The 19734-nt window shown below is 38.7% G+C and overlaps 1 protein-coding gene across 1 annotated transcript in view; it reads left to right on the top strand.

Annotated features, from left to right (window-relative positions):
* The window catches only part of AP2B1 (adaptor related protein complex 2 subunit beta 1), a 100639-nt gene that overhangs the window by 3617 nt on the left and 77288 nt on the right, over positions 1-19734 (top strand). The window contains exons 2-5 of the mRNA XM_081110863.1: positions 6141-6200; positions 12065-12170; positions 13175-13310; positions 14797-15042. Coding sequence (XP_080966989.1) covers positions 6164-6200; positions 12065-12170; positions 13175-13310; positions 14797-15042 — 525 coding nt within the window. The 5' untranslated portion in view covers positions 6141-6163. The remainder of the gene's footprint in view (positions 1-6140; positions 6201-12064; positions 12171-13174; positions 13311-14796; positions 15043-19734) is intronic.

The raw sequence follows: 19734 nt of genomic DNA, 5'->3' as shown, positions 1-19734 counted from the left end.
GGGGGTTAGGGGAGGCCAGGGGAATGTCAAGGGTGGGGATGTGGGGGGGAGGGAACATGTAATACTAAGCAATAAAAAAAAATAAAAGTGAGCAGTTCAGTGGCACTTCATATATTCACAATGTTGTGCACCCACCACCTCATATTTGTTTTTGTATAGACTATTTTCATTTTTCTTGGAATTTAAGGCAGGAATTGACTTGATACAATTATTTCCCCGTCAGTGCGTGTGAGGGATACTCCATTACTGGTGTTTACAACAGTGTGAGCTAAGAGAGTGATATGTTTTCCCCTTCTAAGCCTGGAGATCGGTCCTTCCTTCCTTCCTTCCTTCCTTCCTTCCTTCCTTCCTTCCTTCATCCCTCCCTCTCCTGAGGATATTTTTTTCATTGCTTTTCTGAGAGAGTGGAAGGGAGGGAGGGAGGGAGGGAAGAGGAGACAAAGAGAGACAAAGAGAGAAACATCCACTGGTTGCCTCCTGCACTCGCCCCACATCCACTGCCGGGTGGGGGAGTGGGAAGGGGGGAAAGGGGAGTGAACCCTCAACCCAGGTACTTGCCCTTGACCAGGAATGGAACTCAAGACCCTTGGTCTGGGGGATGATGCTCTAACCACTAATCCACACTGGCCAGGGAAGAGCAGGGATTCTTAATTTAGAATCTAAGATTACTTTTGGTTTTCTCCCCTGAAATTTTGTGGGTTGATATATTAATCTCTTGTTAAGAACACTTAATGCTCACAATAAATAGGACAGAAATACATTCCTTGACAGTGAAATTTGTTAGGGGAAGTAATGAAATGTGTGGGTCATTAATAAAGGTAGGATTTAAGATTAGGTTAATTTAATGTTTAACAGGTTGTATGGAAAACTGTTAAGAATTTAACATGTGGCCCACTGCATGGGGGAACATATTTGCCAATGTTATCACCGATAAGGGTTTAATCTCCAACATTTATAGGGAACTCATACAACTTAACAAAAGGAAGATAAACAATCCATTCAAAAAATGGGCAAAGGACCTAAATAGACACTTTTTAAAAGAGGACATTCAGAAAGCCAAGAGACATATGAAAAGATGCTCAAAGTCATTAATCACCCGAGAGATGCAAGTCAAAACAACAGTGAGGTATCATACCACACCTGTCAGAATGGCTATCAACAAATCAGTAAACAAGTGCTGGAGAGGATATGGAGAAAAGGGAACACTCGTGCACTGCTGGTGGGAATGCAGACTGGTGCAGCCACTATGGAGAACAGTATGGAGTGTCCTCAAAAAAACTAAAAATGGAACTCCCATTTGACCCAGTGATCCCACTTCTAGGAATATATCCCAAGAAACCAGAAACACCAATCAGAAAGGATATATGCATCCCTATGTTCATAGCAGCACAATTTACCATAGCGAAGATCTGGAAACAGCCTAAGTGCCCATCAGCAGATGAAGGGATTAGAAAACTGTGGTGCATCTACACAATGGAATACTACGCTGCTATAAAAAAGAAGGAGTTCTTACCATTTGCAACGGCATGGATGGAACTGGAGAGCATTATGCTAAGTGAAATAAGCCAGTCAATGAAAGAAAAATACCAGATGATCTCACTCATTTATGGATAATAAAGACCATTATAAACTGATGAACAGAAATAGATACAGAGGCAGAGCAGCATCGAACAGACTGTCACACTACATCAGGAAGGCCGGGGAGGGTTTGAGGGCTGGAGGGGGTGGGTAAGAGATCAACCGAAGGACTTGTATGCATGCATATAAGCGTAACCAATGGACACAAGCCACTGGGGGGTAGGGGAGGCCAGGGGAATGTCAAGTGGGGGGGTGGGGCGGAGACAGATGTAATACTCTTTGTAATACTTTAAGCAATAATAAAAAAAAGAAGCCCATGTGGGTAAAAAAAAAAAAAAATTAAAAAAAAGAATTTAATGTGTGTGTCTGAGAGCATTAAGCAAACAAGGATTTTTGTACCATTTTTCAAAGAAACTTGGTGAAAAATTCCAAGCAGATTTTGTTGTTAAATCTTAAGCAAGTTTTAAGTTTTGATGATCCTATAGGATTTAGAATGGCATAATAATAGACAGACCACAACAGCCTTGAGCTATGGCTCTTCTGTTAGGCTCTAGTAATCATTTCTGTAGATTGGTTTTTCTCTCTTTGTACATGTAAGTCCTTAGCTGATAACTTCAGATTTATTCCAAGTCTATGTGAAGGACTCCTTTCTTCAATTTGCCCACTCCACATTTAGTTTACATTGTGAATGGATTAAATGATTATACATTCTTTGAATTTTTGCTAGAAAGGCGTTATGAAAATATTGTGTAAGGCAAGCCTCTGCTACAGACTAATTAATTATAACAAATGCAATCAAAAGAAATTTCTGTATTCTATATTTGTTGTGAGTTCTAGCTCACTTCTTTTAACGAGGTAATTCAGTGAAATTCTGATAAAATCTATTGTTATGAGGATTAAATAGTAAGGTTGCTGTTTGGAAAGATAGCAAATAAATCTAATTTCTCTTAGGTTGTCCAAGCAGCACATTTTAGAGATGATTTGAGCTTAGCTTTTTTTCAATATTTTATATTTTCTGGCTCTTTCTCCTTTTCCTTATTACATTGATTTGTTTAGTGTGTAGGTCTTTTCTCTCATCCATATTTACTATTGTTAGTCCAAGGTGTTAATCATTCAGGCTTGCCAAATATATTATCACCTGTGTTGTTTTGATCTGACAGTAATGAACAGGTACCAGGGCATCTGTCCTAAATTTGGTAATTAGTATTGTTAATTATGGTGGTAAAGAAGAAGATACTCAGTTTTGAGTGCAGAAAGAATATTATTAAAAGAAATTTTTAATGTATTCGAAGATGTCAGGTATGTTAGACTAAAGCAGTGATGGTGAACCTTTTGAGCTCAGTGTGTCAGCATTTTGAAAAACCCTAACTTAACTCTGGTGCCGTGTCACCTATAGAAATTTTTTGATATTTGCAACCATAGTAAAACAAAGACTTATATTTTTGATATTTATTTTATATATTTAAATGCCATTTAACAAAGAAAAATCAACCCAAAAAATGAGTTCGCGTGTCACCTCTGACACCCGTGTCATAGGTTCACCATCAATGGACTAAAGTCTTATTATGAGTTTCTGAAATCAGAAAACTTTTCCTCACGTGGGGAGAAATGTGGCTAGTACTCTTTTTGTTTTATTGGTAGAGCCATGTGTCAGCTGGATAATTTCTGGAAATTGAAACAGAAGAGTTAAAGTTGAGGGTGGGATTTGTGTTCTTTTAAATTTTAATGCCAGTTCCGATTCTCTTTTGTATTCAATGTGACTAAACAAATAGCTCAAGTTTTTTGCCTTGTTTTTAACTGTAAAGTGTTTGGTAATACTGTTGGGCTAAGTGTATATTGTTGGAAATTGTAGTTTAAAAAAACCCGTGGGTAAAGCCTAGTTGCCTCTCTAGATGTCTGTTGTCAGAGTAGTCTATTAATTTAGGCTTTTTTTTTTTTAATATTCCTTTTATTGAAAGTTGCATGCAGTGGTAAATAGATTGGCAGAATTGTTTTCTTCTTTGCCCTTACACTGATTCAGAATATATGTTTGTTTGTTTTTTAAGATTTTTTATTGCTTTTTAGAAAGTGAGAAAGGGGAAGGAGAGAGAGAGAAACGTGGATGTGAGAGTGATACATCTTTAGGCTTCCTCCTGTCACACCCCCTATCAGGGATCGGGCCCACAACCTGGGCCGGTGCCCTGAACGAGAATTGAACCGGCAACCTTTTGATGCATGGGATGACACCCAACCAACTGACCCTGACTTCATCTTGAGGCAGGGAAGTAAATAAGATTTTTCCTGAATGGAAAGTAATGGGGGGAATCTCTCAAAACAAACTTTGCCTTATCTTAAATATTTTAGTGACTAACTGAAGATGTATTTATAAAAAGGTGTAGTTGTAGGTCTTGGAGGCTTTCAGAAGATAATTGTGGATAAAATCACAAAGTAATGATAGGTTCAGATTATTAATCCATTTCATTTGGCTTTTGTCCCAATTAGCTCCCTAAGGCAAGAGTTACATTCTTAATTATCTTCGCATCCCTTGAATCACCAATGATAGTGGTAAGGAAGAAGGCACTCGCTTTTGAATACAGGAGTTCTAATATGTAAATGTTCTTTTTTTTTTTTAATTAAATCTTTATTGTTCAGATTATTACATTTGTTCCTCTTTTTTCCCCCCATAACTCCCCTCCTCCCAGTTCCCGCCCCACCCTCCGCCCTCACTCCCCACCCACTGTCCTCATCCATAGGTGCACGATTTTTGTCCAGTCTCTTCCCGCATCTCCCACACCCCTTTCCCCCCCAAGAATAGTCAGCCCATTCCCTTTCTATGTCCCTGATTCTATTATAATCACCAGTTCATTCTGTTCATCGGATTATTTATTCACTTGATTCTTAGATTCACTTGTTGATAGATGCATATTTGTTGTTCATAATTTGTATCTTTACCTTTTTCTTCCTCTTCCTCTTCTTAAAGGATACCTTTCAGCATTTCATATAATCCTGGTTTGGTGGTGATGAACTCCTTTAGCTTTTCCTTATCTGTGAAGCTCTTTATCTGACCTTCAATTCTGAATGATAGCTTTGCTGGATAAAGTAATCTTGGTTGTAGGTTGTTGGTATTCATCACTTGGAATATTTCTTGCCACTCCCTTCTGGCCTGCAAAGTTTCTGTTGAGAAATCAGCTGACAGTCGTATGGGTATTCCCTTGTAGGTAACTGAGTTTCTTTCTCTTGCTGTTTTTAAGATTCTCTCTTTATCTTTTGCTCTTGGCATTTTAATTATGATGTGTCTTGGTGTGGTCCTCTTTGGATTCCTTTTGTTTGGGGTTCTCCGCGCTTCTTGGACCTGTAAGTCCATTTCTTTCACCAGGTGAGGGAAGTTTTCTGTCATTATTTCTTCAAATAGGTTTTCAATATCTTGGTCTCTCTCATCTTCTGGCACCCCTATAATTCTGATGTTGGTAAGCTTGAAGCTGTCCCAGAGGCTCCTTCCACTATCCTCGCATTTTTGGATTCTTTTTTCATTTTGCTTTTCCGGTTGGGTGTTTTTTGCTTCCTCGCATTTCAAATCATTGACTTGATTCTTGCGCTCCTCTGGTCTGCTGTCGGGAGTCTGTATAATATTCTTTATTTCCGTCAGTGTATGCTTAATTTCTAGTTGGTTCCCCAATATAACATCAAGGGTCTCATTAGTTTTCTTGTAGATCTCATTAAGTTTATCGGCGGCTTCTAAACAGTTCTTGAGAGACCTTAAAAGTGTGGTTCTGAACTCTATATCTTCCATTGACAATTTTGTCCTGTTTCTTTGTCTCCGCATTTTGTTATGCTTCCTTGATGCACCCCCTAGTGGTCTTTGTTCGTGGTCTTATAGTTAAATCTTGATTGTTGTAGCTAATTCCAGGGAGGGTTTGACCTCCAGGCCAAGTGGCTATGAGAATCTGCTGTGTCAGCAGTGAGAGAACTTCTGTCCTCTAGGGAGGTGCTAATCTGGTGTTTGCCTGAGGCTATCCGGCAAATGCCTCTGTGCAGGGCTTGGGCGGGGCGGGTCGCACAGGATCAACAGGGTGGGCCCGAGAGAGCAGTTATGGCGACTCTCAGTCCTGTCCCCAGGGGCTCTGCCTCTCTGAGTCCCAGCACCCGCTGCAAAGCTCGGAGAGAAAGCTGCACTCGCTCTGACCGAAGCTAGGCAGTCCCACTTCTCCCGTTTGAGTCTGGGTCCCTAAAGACTCGCCCGGATCTGGAGCTCAGAGTCTGCGACTCCCTCCCGATTGAAAACGCCAACCGCGCACTCCGCACCTCAGAATTTGACTTCAGCACTGCGCCTCCTCTGAGTGTCCGTATGCGTTTCTCTTTCCTCCTAGTTGTAGGACTTCCACTCAGCCAGCGTTCCAGTGGTTCTGGGTGATGTCCGTTCCGTCTTTTAGTTTCACTTTTGAAGTAGTTGTTCAAAGCAGCAAACTCCGGCGTTTACCTATGCCGCCATCTTGGTTCTCTCTGTAAATGTTCTTTATCCAAGTTATTTATGTCCAACAAGGCATACATTATTTTAAGAAAGGAATTCTTTTCTTTTGCTGTAGGTGCACATTAAAGAGCCAACACCATGACTGACTCCAAGTACTTCACAACCAATAAAAAAGGTAAGTATGCGAACCTGATCAAAAAGCTTTGAGATCCTTCAAAAGTTATGGTGTAAGATTGTGGTGTTCCTGACCTCTTCAGACATGCATGTTACGGACAGTCTCATTGGAGATCTACTACTCCTACAGAAAAGTGTATTGAGGAAATTTAAGTATAGGTATTTATTTGTTTATTTATTTAAATCCTCATTGAGGAAGAGGGCAAGGGGAGAAAAACATCGATCTGAAAGAGAAATATTGATCAGTTGCCTTCCATACCTGCCCCAACTGGGAACATACCAGCAATCCAGGTATGTTCCCTCACTGGGAATCGAAGCAGTAACCTTTCAGTGCACAGGACAACACTCAACCAACTGAGCCACTCCAGGTAGGCTAAAGTATAGGGTTTTAATTTGATTTGAAGGTTTTGTCTTAGTAAAAAGAAGGGATACAACATTTATCCATTGAAGATTGATAGATTCTGAGCATTATTGTTCTTTTTCAATTTTTTACTTGGAAATATACATTTTTATAATAAGGAATACTATTAAATATGTGTATATAAAAAGTAAAAATGAAAGTTCTCTCCCTCCTTATTCCTGTTCTTGAGGGGAATTCGATGTGTATTCTCAATCTTTTTCTATGCATATACATGCATATATTAATACATATGATTTTTAAAAATGTTTTTATTGATTTCAGAGTGGAAGGGTGAGGGAGAGAGAGAGAGAGAAACATCAATGATGAGAGAGAATCATTGATCAGCTGCCTCCTGCATGCCCCCTACTGGGGATTGAGCCCACAACCTGGGCATGTGCCCTTGACTAGAATTAAACCCGGACCCTTCAGTCTGCAGGCCAATGCTCTATCCACTGAATGAAACTGGCTAGGGCTACATATGATTTTTTATAGTTTATCTTTGAAAAAAAATGGGGTCATACAAAACAAAGCAAGAAACTTGGTATTTCACATCCCATATAGATCTTACCTCATACTTTGTGGCTAGGCTTTGTCTAGATCAGTGATGGTGAACCTTTTGAGCTCGGCGTGTCAGCATTTTGAAAAACCCTAACTTAACTCTGGTGCCGTGTCACATATAGAAATTTTTTTTAAATATATATCTTACTGATTTTTTTACAGAGAGGAAGGGAGAGGGATAGAGAGTTAGAAACATCGATACGAGAGAAACATCGATCAGCTGCCTCCTGCACACCCCCTACTGGGGATGTGCCTGCAACCAAGGTATATGCCCTTGATCAGAACGTAACCCGAGACCCTTCAGTCTGCAGGCTGACGCTCTGTCCACTGAGCCAAACCAGTCAGGGCTAGAAATTTTTTGATATTTGCAACCATAGTAAAACAAAGACTTATATTTTTGATATTTATTTTATACATTTAAATGCCATTTAACAAAGAAAAAATCAACCAAAAAAATGAGTTCGCGTGTCACCTCTGACACGCGTGTCATAAGTTTGCCATCACTGGTCTAGATACATTTTTTTAACTTAAAACAGGGAACCTCTAAAGTCAGTATTATGATTTTTTGGTCATAGATTGCTTGAGTAGCTTTGAATTTATTAGCCTCATCATCTTTCTTATTAAATATAATACTGGTTTTATACATCAGAGTGTTAGCCTAGAAACGAAGGAATCTTGGGAAAATTCAACCTCCTTATCTTTTGTTAAGTTGTTCCTAAGTAAAATGGCTCTTTTCTAGTGCTATAGGTGGCCCTCCCATCCACGGCAGACTGGTTTAGGTCTTTTAAGCCTGTTGTGCCCCTGGGGATCAGCATGCTGTGCTTTTGTATTCAGCAGTCCTTACATTTACTGCAGTATTCTGGGCATGACACCAACTACCATTCCTCTTATTCTCTAACAACTTGCCTTCTCAAATGTACCTTTTCTCCTCTCCTCCAGTAGCTAAAATAAGACAGCCTTTCTGCCTGGAATTTCTCTTTCTGGTTTCCCTTGTGATGTTTACTGGCCTTAGCCTCCTGACTGTCTCTAGATTTAACTAAGTGGTCTTAAAAAACATGCTGCGGTGTCCCTCTACCTTGATTTATTCATTTATTTAGTAAATATTTATTGGGTGCCTACTATGTATGAGTCCCATTCTCTACCCTAACAGTGGTGGAGTTGTTTTTTTTTTAATTAAATATCCTAATTTCCTCTCTAAGTCAGAGTAGATGCAAAAGGACACTTAATATTCAGTTTCTAAATATTATTTCTCACTAAAAGGAATGAGGACTCCTTGGAGAAATGACTGATTCCAAGGCTGGGTCAAGGGAAAGTACAGGAACATGAACATCTTATGCCAGAAAGCAAAAGGAAGGGTGTACTCAAAAAATGATGGCGCATGTCAAGGAGCAGTATACTTTGAAGGGGCTTCCACTGGCTAACTTTGAGATAATTTGAGAATTTTAAAAAGTGATCAAAGAAGTGAATTGTAAACCATTGAATATATATGTACACATAAATTGTAGTTGTAGTTGATTCAGGCAAGAGTCATCAGTGAATCCTAAATTATTGGCAGGTGAAAGTTTGATGAGGAATAGGATATTTAAATAGTCTCCAAAGTGTCCTTTACAGTGTCAGGACCTGGCAATTGCCACTTTAACCAAGTATTCGGTGTTAACATACCAATAATGGAACAAATTAACATCATTTTCCTCTTGATGTGATGCACTGAGTAGAACATACCGTCATTTATGAATTATGCCTGCCAAAATCCCTAACATCAGTGTAATCATGAAGGAACACCAATGAGAAACCCAAGCTGAGAACATGCTTTAAAATGACTGGCTTTAAAACAGAAGTCATTATCATGAAAGACAAAGGCTGAAGAACCGTTTCAGGTTAAAGGAGACTAAATAGACATGACAATAAATGAGGGGATCCCCTGAATTGGATCTTGGCCTAAGGGGAATGGGTATAAAATTGCTATAAAGAACATTATCAAAATCTGTGAGTAAGGTCTGTGTGATGATAATGCATCAGGGTTAAATTTCCTGATTCTGATCATTGTATTATGGTTATGTAAGATAACTCTTTGTTCTTAGAGATTATGCACTGACATATTTAAAGCTAAAGAGATGTGATGTCTGCAGCTTCCTATTAAAATGATTCAGAAAAAAACTTGTAAATTTATCGAAAGCATGATAAAACAACTATGGCATAATGTTAACAATTGGGGAATCTTGTAATGTTAATATTGCAATGATCCAGAAAAGAAAAAAAAAAAAGTAGGAGGGCACAATGTAGTGACCTATAGTGAGCAAGGAACACCAGGAGATTTTCTAGAAAGCACAAGCATATCTGTCCTGTTCTGTCATTTGGAGTTTATAGTAAACAAGCTCTTCTATCATAATACAGGAAGCTCTATAGTTAGTTGACTAATTATATCAACTACTTACTAGTCAATGGCTTTCAACCTTACCTACACATTGGAGTTACCTTGTGAATTTAAAACAATACTGATGTACAGGTTTCATACCCAGATATCCTGATTTCATTGGTCTGGGATATGGCCGGGGGGAGGAGGGGATTTTAAAAATCTTCCCAGATTTTTCTAATGTGTAGTGTAGCCAAGATTGAGAACTATTGCTAGCTACTAGCAGTGCTTGGTAGATTTAAGGGGAGGAGGAGGGGAAGAAAGGTAAGAATTTAATAAGGTTGTATGTATGAGATAACCTTGCTTCACTTAGAGCCCCTCCTTGGCTCTTCACAGCTTCTTTCTTTCTGTCTTTATTGCTTACACCTCACAAAAGCCTCTAGCCTCCTCGCCATTCATTTTTCAGCTTTTATCTGATTTTCTTATTCTGAAATGTATGGATTTCTTCTGTTAACATTACATGGGTTTTGAGGACCAATATATTGTCTTTAATGACATAAAAAATTATAATTTAAAAACTCACTTACCTCTTCAAACATTCTCTTGTAATCTGTCCTGGTAGCTTTTTATTTAGGGACTTGTAAAACTTTGAGATTTATAGATGAGTCATGGCTGGGTAAAGACTATATTTTAAAAATGAATAGACTATGTTCCTTTTACTTCCTGCAACACCCACCAGAGTTGCCACTGGAACATATTCTTTAAGTATATGACTGTTGGAGTAATTTCAGTTACATCCTGTTTTGATTCTTCAACTCCTACAGCTATTCATAATTCAGACTTTCTGAAGTCCTGCTGCTTGTCTTTTATTGTCCCCAGAAGTAAATGATGGGAAGGACCCCTAAGAGCTGGATTTGGCAGCAGAGGACTTGATGAAGAGAAGAATGACTCTTTTGAAGATCCAGCTTTTCTGGCTGTACTATTTTTGCAGCTGTTGATCAAATCAGACCGCAGTTTTTGTAACATGAATGTGTTTGCCTTGTTGGCAATGGATATTGATGTAACACACTTTTTTTATTGTTCAATGGCTGTGTTTCTTTGTTTCATCCATCACATTTAGAGGCTTCAGCAGATCGTAGTTGCTGTCCCCACTATTTCTGTACTGGCCAGTGCAGTCTGGTTAAATGAACATCAAGAACCAATATAAAGGTGGAAAAAAAGTGAGGCAATATTTTAGAAGGGTTTAAGAGTATAGATGGAAATTTGAATTGGTGGTATATTTTCTTTTAAAACCAGTTGAGGGTTGTTACCTTTGCTTATTTCAGCTCTAGCTTTCTGAAGATAGGTGAGCCTGGCCTTACAGTAGTGGTGACAGCCCTGCCACTTCACAGAGCAGTCCGTTATTCGAGATTGTTCCTTTAGAAATGGCTCTGGTTTGTACCATTCTTGAAGTTTCAAGATTATTATTTCTGTTGTTAGAGTGAATAAAAGACCATTAACTTTTTTTATTCCCCCATTCGCTTCTCTTATTTTACTTTTCCATCACCATTTATCTCCCCTTTACCCTCTTCCACCTCCATCCCCTCCCACCTACAATCACCACAGTTGTCTGTGTTCATGAGCTCTTTCTCTTTTTTGCTCAATCCTCCTCCCCTCCCATTAACTTCTTTTTTAAATATATTTTTATTGCTTTCAGAGAGGGAGAGAGAGAAATGTCAATGATGAGAGAGAATCATTGCTTGGCTGCCTTCTGCATGCCCCCTCACTGGGGATCTAGCCTGCAACCTGGGCATGTGTACTTGACTGGAATCGAACCTGGGACCCTTCAGTCCGCAGGCTGACGCTCTACCCACTGAGCCAAACCAGCCAGGGCTCCCATTAACTTCTTAAAGTACTAATTAGAGGAGAGCAGTGCTTTTCAACTGTGTTTGTGCATTAGAATCACTTAGGGGAACTTTGAAAATATGAACGTAAGAATTCTCCTTGACATTCTGATTTATTTGGTCCAAAGTAGAGCCTGAGCATTATTATTTTTAAATATTTCCCAGATAATAGTGTGTGGCCATTGTTGAGAACCTCTGGATTCAGGAGACACTCTGTCACTCACTCTGAGATCTTTGAGCCTCAGTTCTTTACCTGTGAAGTTAAGAATAGGGGAATGAAATGATATCTCGAGTCTTTTGGGTTTGAAAACACTGATTTGTGAACCTTTTTCCTGCCTACATTTATTTTTCCTCCAGAACATTGAAATTCTGATGGAAGAACATTCCTCAGATTCCATTTTCACCCCCTTGTAGTAAGATAGCATGAGATTTACTTCTTCCCACTCCTATGCCTCCTAAGTTCTGGATTGCATCTTCCTTTCTGGCCATAACCTGAAAGATGGTGTCCTTGTGAATAGGTTAGTTAATATTCTAAGGATTTGAATTGTACCTGTCCTATAATTTTTAAACCTCTGGGCAACTTTCATGGTGTTACTTAATTACATAACACAGTATTCTGCTTTAGATCTCTGGTCCTGGGAATTCATCCATTTTGCTCTCTTCTTTTCTAGGAGAAATCTTTGAATTAAAGGCTGAACTCAACAATGAAAAGAAAGAAAAGCGGAAGGAGGCTGTGAAGAAAGTGATTGCTGCTATGACTGTGGGGAAGGATGTCAGGTAAGGGTAGGCGCTCCTACCATTGGCCTACTTTAGACCCAGACCCTATTTTATGGCTTTCACTGCTTTTCATTTAAAATTATTATAATGATAGACCCCATAAGAATGGGTTTGTCCCTGAAAACATCATCAGAAAATACAGTTGCTTTTATATTAATTCTGTGACTTAAGTTGGTTTGTTTTATTTGTCTTGTGTTTTTGGAAGAGGGAAATCAGTTTGATTTTTGTTGCATGCAGATCTAGCATAAACCCTCCTGAGAGCTGGCACAGTTACAAATCTGTTGCTGAGGTAGCTTGAGAAGTTGATAAAAATATACTGAGAAGCAGAACACATATGCTCTTTAACTGGCTCAAGCCAGTGCCCTCAACTTTACAACTTTACATTCAGTTCCTGAATTCAAGATAAAAATCAGTGTTAACAAAATCAGTTTTTAAAAATTATTTTGTTTTACTTTCTGTAATTTAACAATACCATTCGGAGATAAGTAAGGATGGTCTGCAGGCTCCTGAGGATTCCCAAGAGCCTATCAGGGGGTCCATAAGGTCAAAGCTATTCTTACAATAATACTTAGGTGTTATTAGTCTTTTTCATTGTGTTAATGTTTGCACTGCTGGTGTGGTAGCATGAATCAAGGCAGTGGTGCCAAACTGTAACAGTAGTCATTGTATTCTTCACCACCATGTACTTGCAGGGAATAAATGCAGTTTTACTTAGGATTTTTTGTGAAGCATTCAAATTTTATTAAACCTTTAAATCTTTTTAATATTCTGTATGATGAAATAGGAATTATGCATAAAGCACTTCTGTATAGCAGAGTGATAGTTGAATTGACCAATACTATAATTTGTTTAATAATTCATTTCTATAATAATAATTATCACTGTGGGAACATTTGTCCTTACATCAAATTACTTGTAAAATGAGGCTAATTTTTTTCATGTTTTATTTAACAGATTGGCTCCGTCTGCTCACCTTTCCTTTCTCTATTCTACTCTCTTTTTAGCTCTCTCTTTCCAGATGTAGTGAACTGTATGCAGACTGACAACCTGGAACTAAAGAAGCTGGTGTATCTCTACTTGATGAACTATGCCAAGAGTCAGCCAGACATGGCCATTATGGCTGTCAACAGCTTTGTGAAGGTAACTTAAAGGACTCAAGAGCAGTCTCTTCTACGTTAAGTAACCTCTTCAGAGGGATCTCTTGATATTTAGTGTCTGCAGATAGATAGTGTCTGCATTGCAAATAAGCAACTTCTGTTCCAGAAGAGAGCCTCTACAGAAGTACTGGCAGTGACTAGGAATGTTCATGTTTTAGGCATTCTGTATGCCAACGTTTGTCATCCAATTCAGACCATATGGTGAGCCTTCTGTTAGCTGGGCTTGGTACATCCTTGTTAGATGGGAGAAGGAAACCAGGTGGGACCTCAGTGTTTTGTGAACTGACAAAGGCTTTCAAGGCTGACATAGGGTGGGCATATTATTGTAGTATCAGTAACCTGTTTTATCTTTGTAGAAATTACGCTTACAGGTCATAAGTAGTGGAAACCACAGGAGGTACTACTACTGTTTTGTTTATTTTTCTAAAATATATTTTTTATTGATTTCAGAGAGGAAGGGAGAGAGGAGTGGGAGAGAGAAAGAAACATCAGTGATGAGAGAGAATCATTGATCAGCTGCCTCCTGCACACCCCCTACTGGGGATCAAGCCTGCAACCTGGGCATGTGCCCTTGACCGAAATCGAACCTGGGACCTTTCAGTCTGCAGGCCGATGCTCTATCCACTGAGCCAAACCAGCTAGGGCTAGTTTACATTTTTGAAATTAGCACACATTCAGGTTTATAATGTTTAAAGAAATTTTTTAAAGTAGGGCAATTTAAGGAATGTTCCTTACTGAGTGTTTTATTTGTACTGTATTTGGAAGAGCACTTGCTAATAAAGGAGAATGTATGTTATATGTCAGAGGGCTTTCTGCAGCTTAACCCAGGAACTTACTTTAGCATGGCCCACGCCAGCTTCTGTACTCCGCTTTCTTGGTGGTAGGCCAAGCTCCTTTTTCTCCCTACTTGCTGTTTGCAAACTGACTGTGCAATGGGACTCATCTTTCCAATTCCTCATTTTCTCCTCCCTCCCCCCACCAGAATACAAGCCAAAAGGCCTCTTATTTTTAGGGCTAGTTCACAAATAACTCCAGCTCACTAGGCTTTTGCTTAGCCCTCCACTACTCCTGGGCATTTCTTCATTGTGTATATAAAACAGTTAAATGAATTGCTGGCCTAGATTCTTATAGGCAACTAAGATTTGTACTTAGGAAAGGAAAGGAATAGCATGGGAGGGGCTAGTTCACAAATAACTCCAGCTCACTAGGCTTTTGCTTAGCCCTCCACTACTCCTGGGCATTTCTTCATTGTGTATATAAAACAGTTAAATGAATTGCTGGCCTAGATTCTTATAGGCAACTAAGATTTGTACTTAGGAAAGGAAAGGAATAGCATGGGAGATTTCAATTCTGATATAGAGTAACTGGAAGCTTGCATTAATGAATATTCTTTTATGGCTTAGACAAACTAGACTGTTTACTTTCAGTCACCATATATACCTGTAGTTGTTAAGGATTGTCTGTTATAGGACTGTGAAGATCCCAATCCTCTGATTCGGGCCTTGGCAGTTAGAACCATGGGATGCATCCGAGTGGACAAGATCACAGAATATCTCTGTGAGCCCCTCCGAAAGTGCTTGAAGGATGAAGATCCCTATGTTCGGAAAACAGCAGCAGTCTGCGTGGCAAAACTCCATGATATCAATGCCCAAATGGTGGAAGATCAGGGATTTCTGGATTCTCTGCGGGATCTCATAGCAGATTCAAATCCAATGGTAATAAACTTCTGCTTTTATAAAAGAGCAGTATTTAAAATGAGTTACTTTAAAAAGTATGTTTAAAACAAATCTTACCTTTGGGACATTGAACCATAGGTTAGCTGTGGGGAGCATAACTTCTGTGTGTCCTACAGATTTGTCTATCTCACACACTTGGTGTTTTTGAGGTGAAAACCAAGTACTTAAAATACAAGGGTCTTAAAGCAAACCTTTGTATCATACTTACCCCTGTATATGTTTAGAACAGTGATTTTCAACTGGTATGCTACAAGAATTTTTACAACATGCAGTAGCTGAGTGTTTTGTCAGAGCACTGACCTCTTTTCCTTTAGATTGTCAAATAAAAATAAATGATAATAGCTAACACAACAGTAGCTATCCATTGTGAATGAATCCACAATTATACCTTTATTTTTTTTATCAGATTGGCAAAAAATATATTTTTTGGTGTGCCACAGAATTTAGGTGATTAGTTTATGTGTGTCATGACATGAAAAGGGTTGAAAATTGCTGGCCTAGAAACAAACCAGTCCTTTCATCATTTTTTTGAGGTTTTACATTAAATTTATATCATATATTTAAAGATTATTTCTTCAGATAGATGTTTGTGGTATTTTGTGGTGGTGTGGGAATAGAAACAATCAAAGTTCTCTTTATTGCCTAATTATTATAATGCATTCTTCTATAGGAGAAATCCAGGACAAGATTCTTTAAAATAGGTTTTTGTTTTTTTTTAATTGAACTGAGGAAGGGAGAGGGAGAGGGAGAGATAGGAACATCAATGATGAGAGAGAATCATTGATCGGCTGCCTCCTGCATGCCACACTGGGGATCAAGCCTGCAACCCAGGCATGTGTCCTGACCGAGAATTGAACCGTGACCTCTTGGTTTATAGGTTGGCACTGAACCACTGAGCCACGCTGGCTGGGCGACAAGATTCTTTTTAGCCAACTTGATTATGTTCTTTTTTTTTTTTTTAATCTTTATTGTTGAAAGTATTACATATGTCCTCCTTCTGTCCCCCCACCCCCCTTCCCCATCGAGTCCTTCTAGTCCGCCCCCTGCCCCAGGCCTTCACCACCCTATTGTCTGTGCATATATAAGCCATGATTATGTTTTAAATGTTTGGCAGCCAGAATGTAACTTAACACCTTAAAAGTTTGTGGACCTTTTATTTTTCTTATTGACATTTTAAACTTTGCCTATATAATGGGGAGCCAAGTCTCAAGTAGTGCATTGACTCTGCTAGTGACTGAAGCTCATTTGTATTATTTCTAAATATCAGTACAAGATGATGAAGGAATATAGCCATTTTCTCTTCCCTTTTTGCCTAATGCAGTATTTACTAGGAGGTGAGTAACATTATGAGTTAATCAATAGATAACCTCCGAATATATTTTTTTAACTTTTTGAAATAGAGAGTTGGAATTCGCCTTGAAATAGACATTGTCTCTCATTTGCAAATTACCTGCTCAGATTTTTGTTTTGACATTTCATATGATTTATCTTATTCTTTGAGTAGCCTTGGCTTCTGCTCATTATCCATTAAATTTAGTATCAAAGTCAAAGGGTGAAGCAATCACATTTTTTAAAAGTACTGTGGTACTGCGATCAGGAATCTTCAACCACCACCTAGGCATGAAAGTGGGTGTGTATGTGCTTAAATTATGACTTCTGCTAGGGTATCACCACCAGTATTAGAATTCTGATTCAGCCCTGCCTTTTTTCCCCTCAAGCAATACCATGTGTTACTTTTTTTAAAATTCCACAAAGAAATAAATTTATAAGGCAATATTATCTGTTTTATAAAATGTTTAGCTGGTACCAAGTTGTGGTTTTGACACTGCTTTTGATTCACCCTGAGCAACTATTTTTGAAATTTTCTACCTTAGGACAAATGAGAAGATTTGGGCATCTAGATGAGCATGATATTATGTACCCTGTGGAAAGTTGTTAAATATCCAATGGGGCTAAGAATGTGGAGCAGGCCCTGGCTGGTGTTTCTCATTGGTTAGAGCACTGGCCTGCGCACCAAAAGGTCTTGGGTCAATTCCTGGTCAAGGGCACGTTCCTGGGTTTCAGGTTTAATCCCAGGTCCTGGTGGGTTGGGGTGCTTGAAAGAGGCAACCAGTCGACGTGACTCTCACATTGATGTTTCTGTCTCTCTTCCCCTACCTACCTTCTACTGTCCCTAAAAATCAATGGAAAAATATCCTTAGGTGAGGATTAATTTTTTAAAAAAGTAGTTTTGTTCCACCTTTTTTTCATAAGTTGCTCCACATGGGGGCAGCACTGTACCAGCAAATATTAGAATCTTCTACAAAAGAAATGAATGCTTCTCGGGCAGTGGTTCTCAACCTTCCTAATGCCGCAACCCTTTAATACAGTTCCTCATGTTGTGGTGACCCCCAACCATAAAATTATTTTCGTTGCTACTTCATAACTGTAATTTTGCTACTGTTATGAATCGTAATGTAAATATCTGATATGCAGGATGTATTTTCATTGTTACAAATTGAACATAATTAAAGCATAGTGATTAATCACAAAAACAATATGTAATTATGTATGTGTTTTCGGATGGTTTTAGGCGACCCCTGTGAAAGGGTCGTTCGACCCCCAAAGGGGTCGCGACCCACAGGTTGAGAACCACTGTTCTAGGGTGTTCTGCCTTGGTAGTTTTCTTGTAGCTCACTTCAGAAGGGTATCCTAGATGCCATAGCATTAGAACATCTGCAGAAATGACTTTGAAATCTTAAGAATAAAATGTTAATCAAGATGTGACTACTCTTGGGGTTATGCCAATCGCCAGGCTGGTTCCTAAGGGTATAGTGTACCTTGTTACAAGTAATAGAATTTTATTATTTTTTCATTCTGTTTTGGATGATCACATATACCTTATTTTCCTGCAGCTGTTTTATTATTTATACTTTAAAGCTGATTTTTAGTGAGGTGCAATTTGAAAGAAAAAAGACAGACTTTGAAGTAAAAATTTCCACTCTGTTAAGTCCTGGCTTAACTTCCTTAAGCCTCATTTTCTTTCTGTACAGTTGAGGGCTACCATCTTAGATAGTTTTGGGATGTATTAATTGAGCTGTTGCATAAAAAGCGCCTACTAAAGGACCTGGCTTATGGGAGCACAAGAGAGGAGCACTGCTGCTACTGTTACCTAATGGCAAAGGTTAAAATTATTGCTACAGTATTAATTTAAAAGGTTCTGATTCCTTTGATATTTGTATACATTCACATAGTAAAATCTTTTCTGGGGAAATTAGACCTAAACTATTTGGAGTCCTGGCTGGGTGGCTCAGTTCGTTGAAAGGTTGTCCAGAACACCAAAAGATTGTGGGTTCGAGTTTTGATTAGGGCACATACCTGGTTACGGGTTCAGTCCCTGGTCGGAGTGCATACAGGAGACAACTGATTGAAGTTTTTCTTTTACATCGATATTTTTCTCTTTCTCCCTTCCTCTCTCTCTCAAATCAGTAAAAACATATACTTGGGTGAGGATTAAAAACAACAAACTAGTTTCAGGTGCAGATTTTATTAGTTCAATATTTTGAAAGTAAACCCAGAATGAAGAAACACTTTGTAGCACAGGAAGATAACTCACATGATGTCAGAATTTAAAATATTTTCTCTCACTAAGTTTATATTTGCAAGAAAAATGTACTCTGGAGTGATGGTGATATTTCTCTAGTTGTTTGCCCATACATTAGGGTTTTCTCTCTTTACTATGGTTCCTCATTTCTCTCGGAGAGGCATTTTGAAGTATTTTAACTTAACGTATTTGTGCTAGACTCTGCCAGTCCAGAGGCTTGACAGCTCCACCACAGGTGCTTTGCTTTTTGTTTGTGAGTTCAGTTCTCCTGAGTCCCTGTGGCTTCGGGACTTCTCCCCTTTTGTCTTCTAAACCTTCTCAGTTCTGCTTCCATCACTCTGAGAGCTGCCCACAAACTGAATTAGTAAAAAAATACATATTTTCACTTGTTGAACAAGTAACATCTCGCTCTGTTCTTTAACATGTCACTTGGGATAATTCCCTAAAGGAGAAAGTGAGGTTCCAAACTGTTGCTGATTTTTTAGGAGGATAAAAATATGTAAACCATAGGATGCAACTGTATATTTCATTCTAATAGTTTTGGTCAATTCTTCTGCTTTCATTATATTCAGGTCTTCAGGGACACCAACCAAAAGGAGTATACATTGAACGGGAAAACTGAAGTATTAATCTGTTCAGAGTGTGTACACTTGAATGTCACTGCCAGAAATGAAAATCCTCTTAGAGTCTAAGCAGTAATTTAGTTAATAGGAGAAAGTCACTGTACTGGAAGGTGATGTCTTTCCTGGGTTCTGGGACTATAAAAAGAGTGAAACTAGAATGCAGGATGAAAATCAGAGACAATGGAATGTGAGCGATTTCTCATAAAGGAGCTTCTATCTGTGATACTCCACTCCTAGTGTGTATATCTAGATTTCCTCTAGAGTTCTTTTATGCAGGATCATTTTTATTCTAACCATATCTACCACTTCAGCTTGCTTGTTTTTGAAAATATGAGGCCAAATTTATGTCCTCAGAATTTCTGCTTTAAGATAGAGATAGCTTATAAATAAGATTTTATAGCTAGACTAGGGGCCTAGTGTATGAATTAATGCACCTTGAAAGGAACTGTGGACCGTGAGGCTGAG

This window comes from Myotis nattereri, assembly GCF_964212035.1.
Source record: "Myotis nattereri genome assembly, chromosome: 16".
NCBI classification, from domain to species: Eukaryota; Metazoa; Chordata; class Mammalia; order Chiroptera; family Vespertilionidae; genus Myotis; species Myotis nattereri.
The sequence above is the reverse complement of the archived record's forward strand: the minus strand, read 5'-3'. Positions and strand labels throughout refer to the sequence as shown.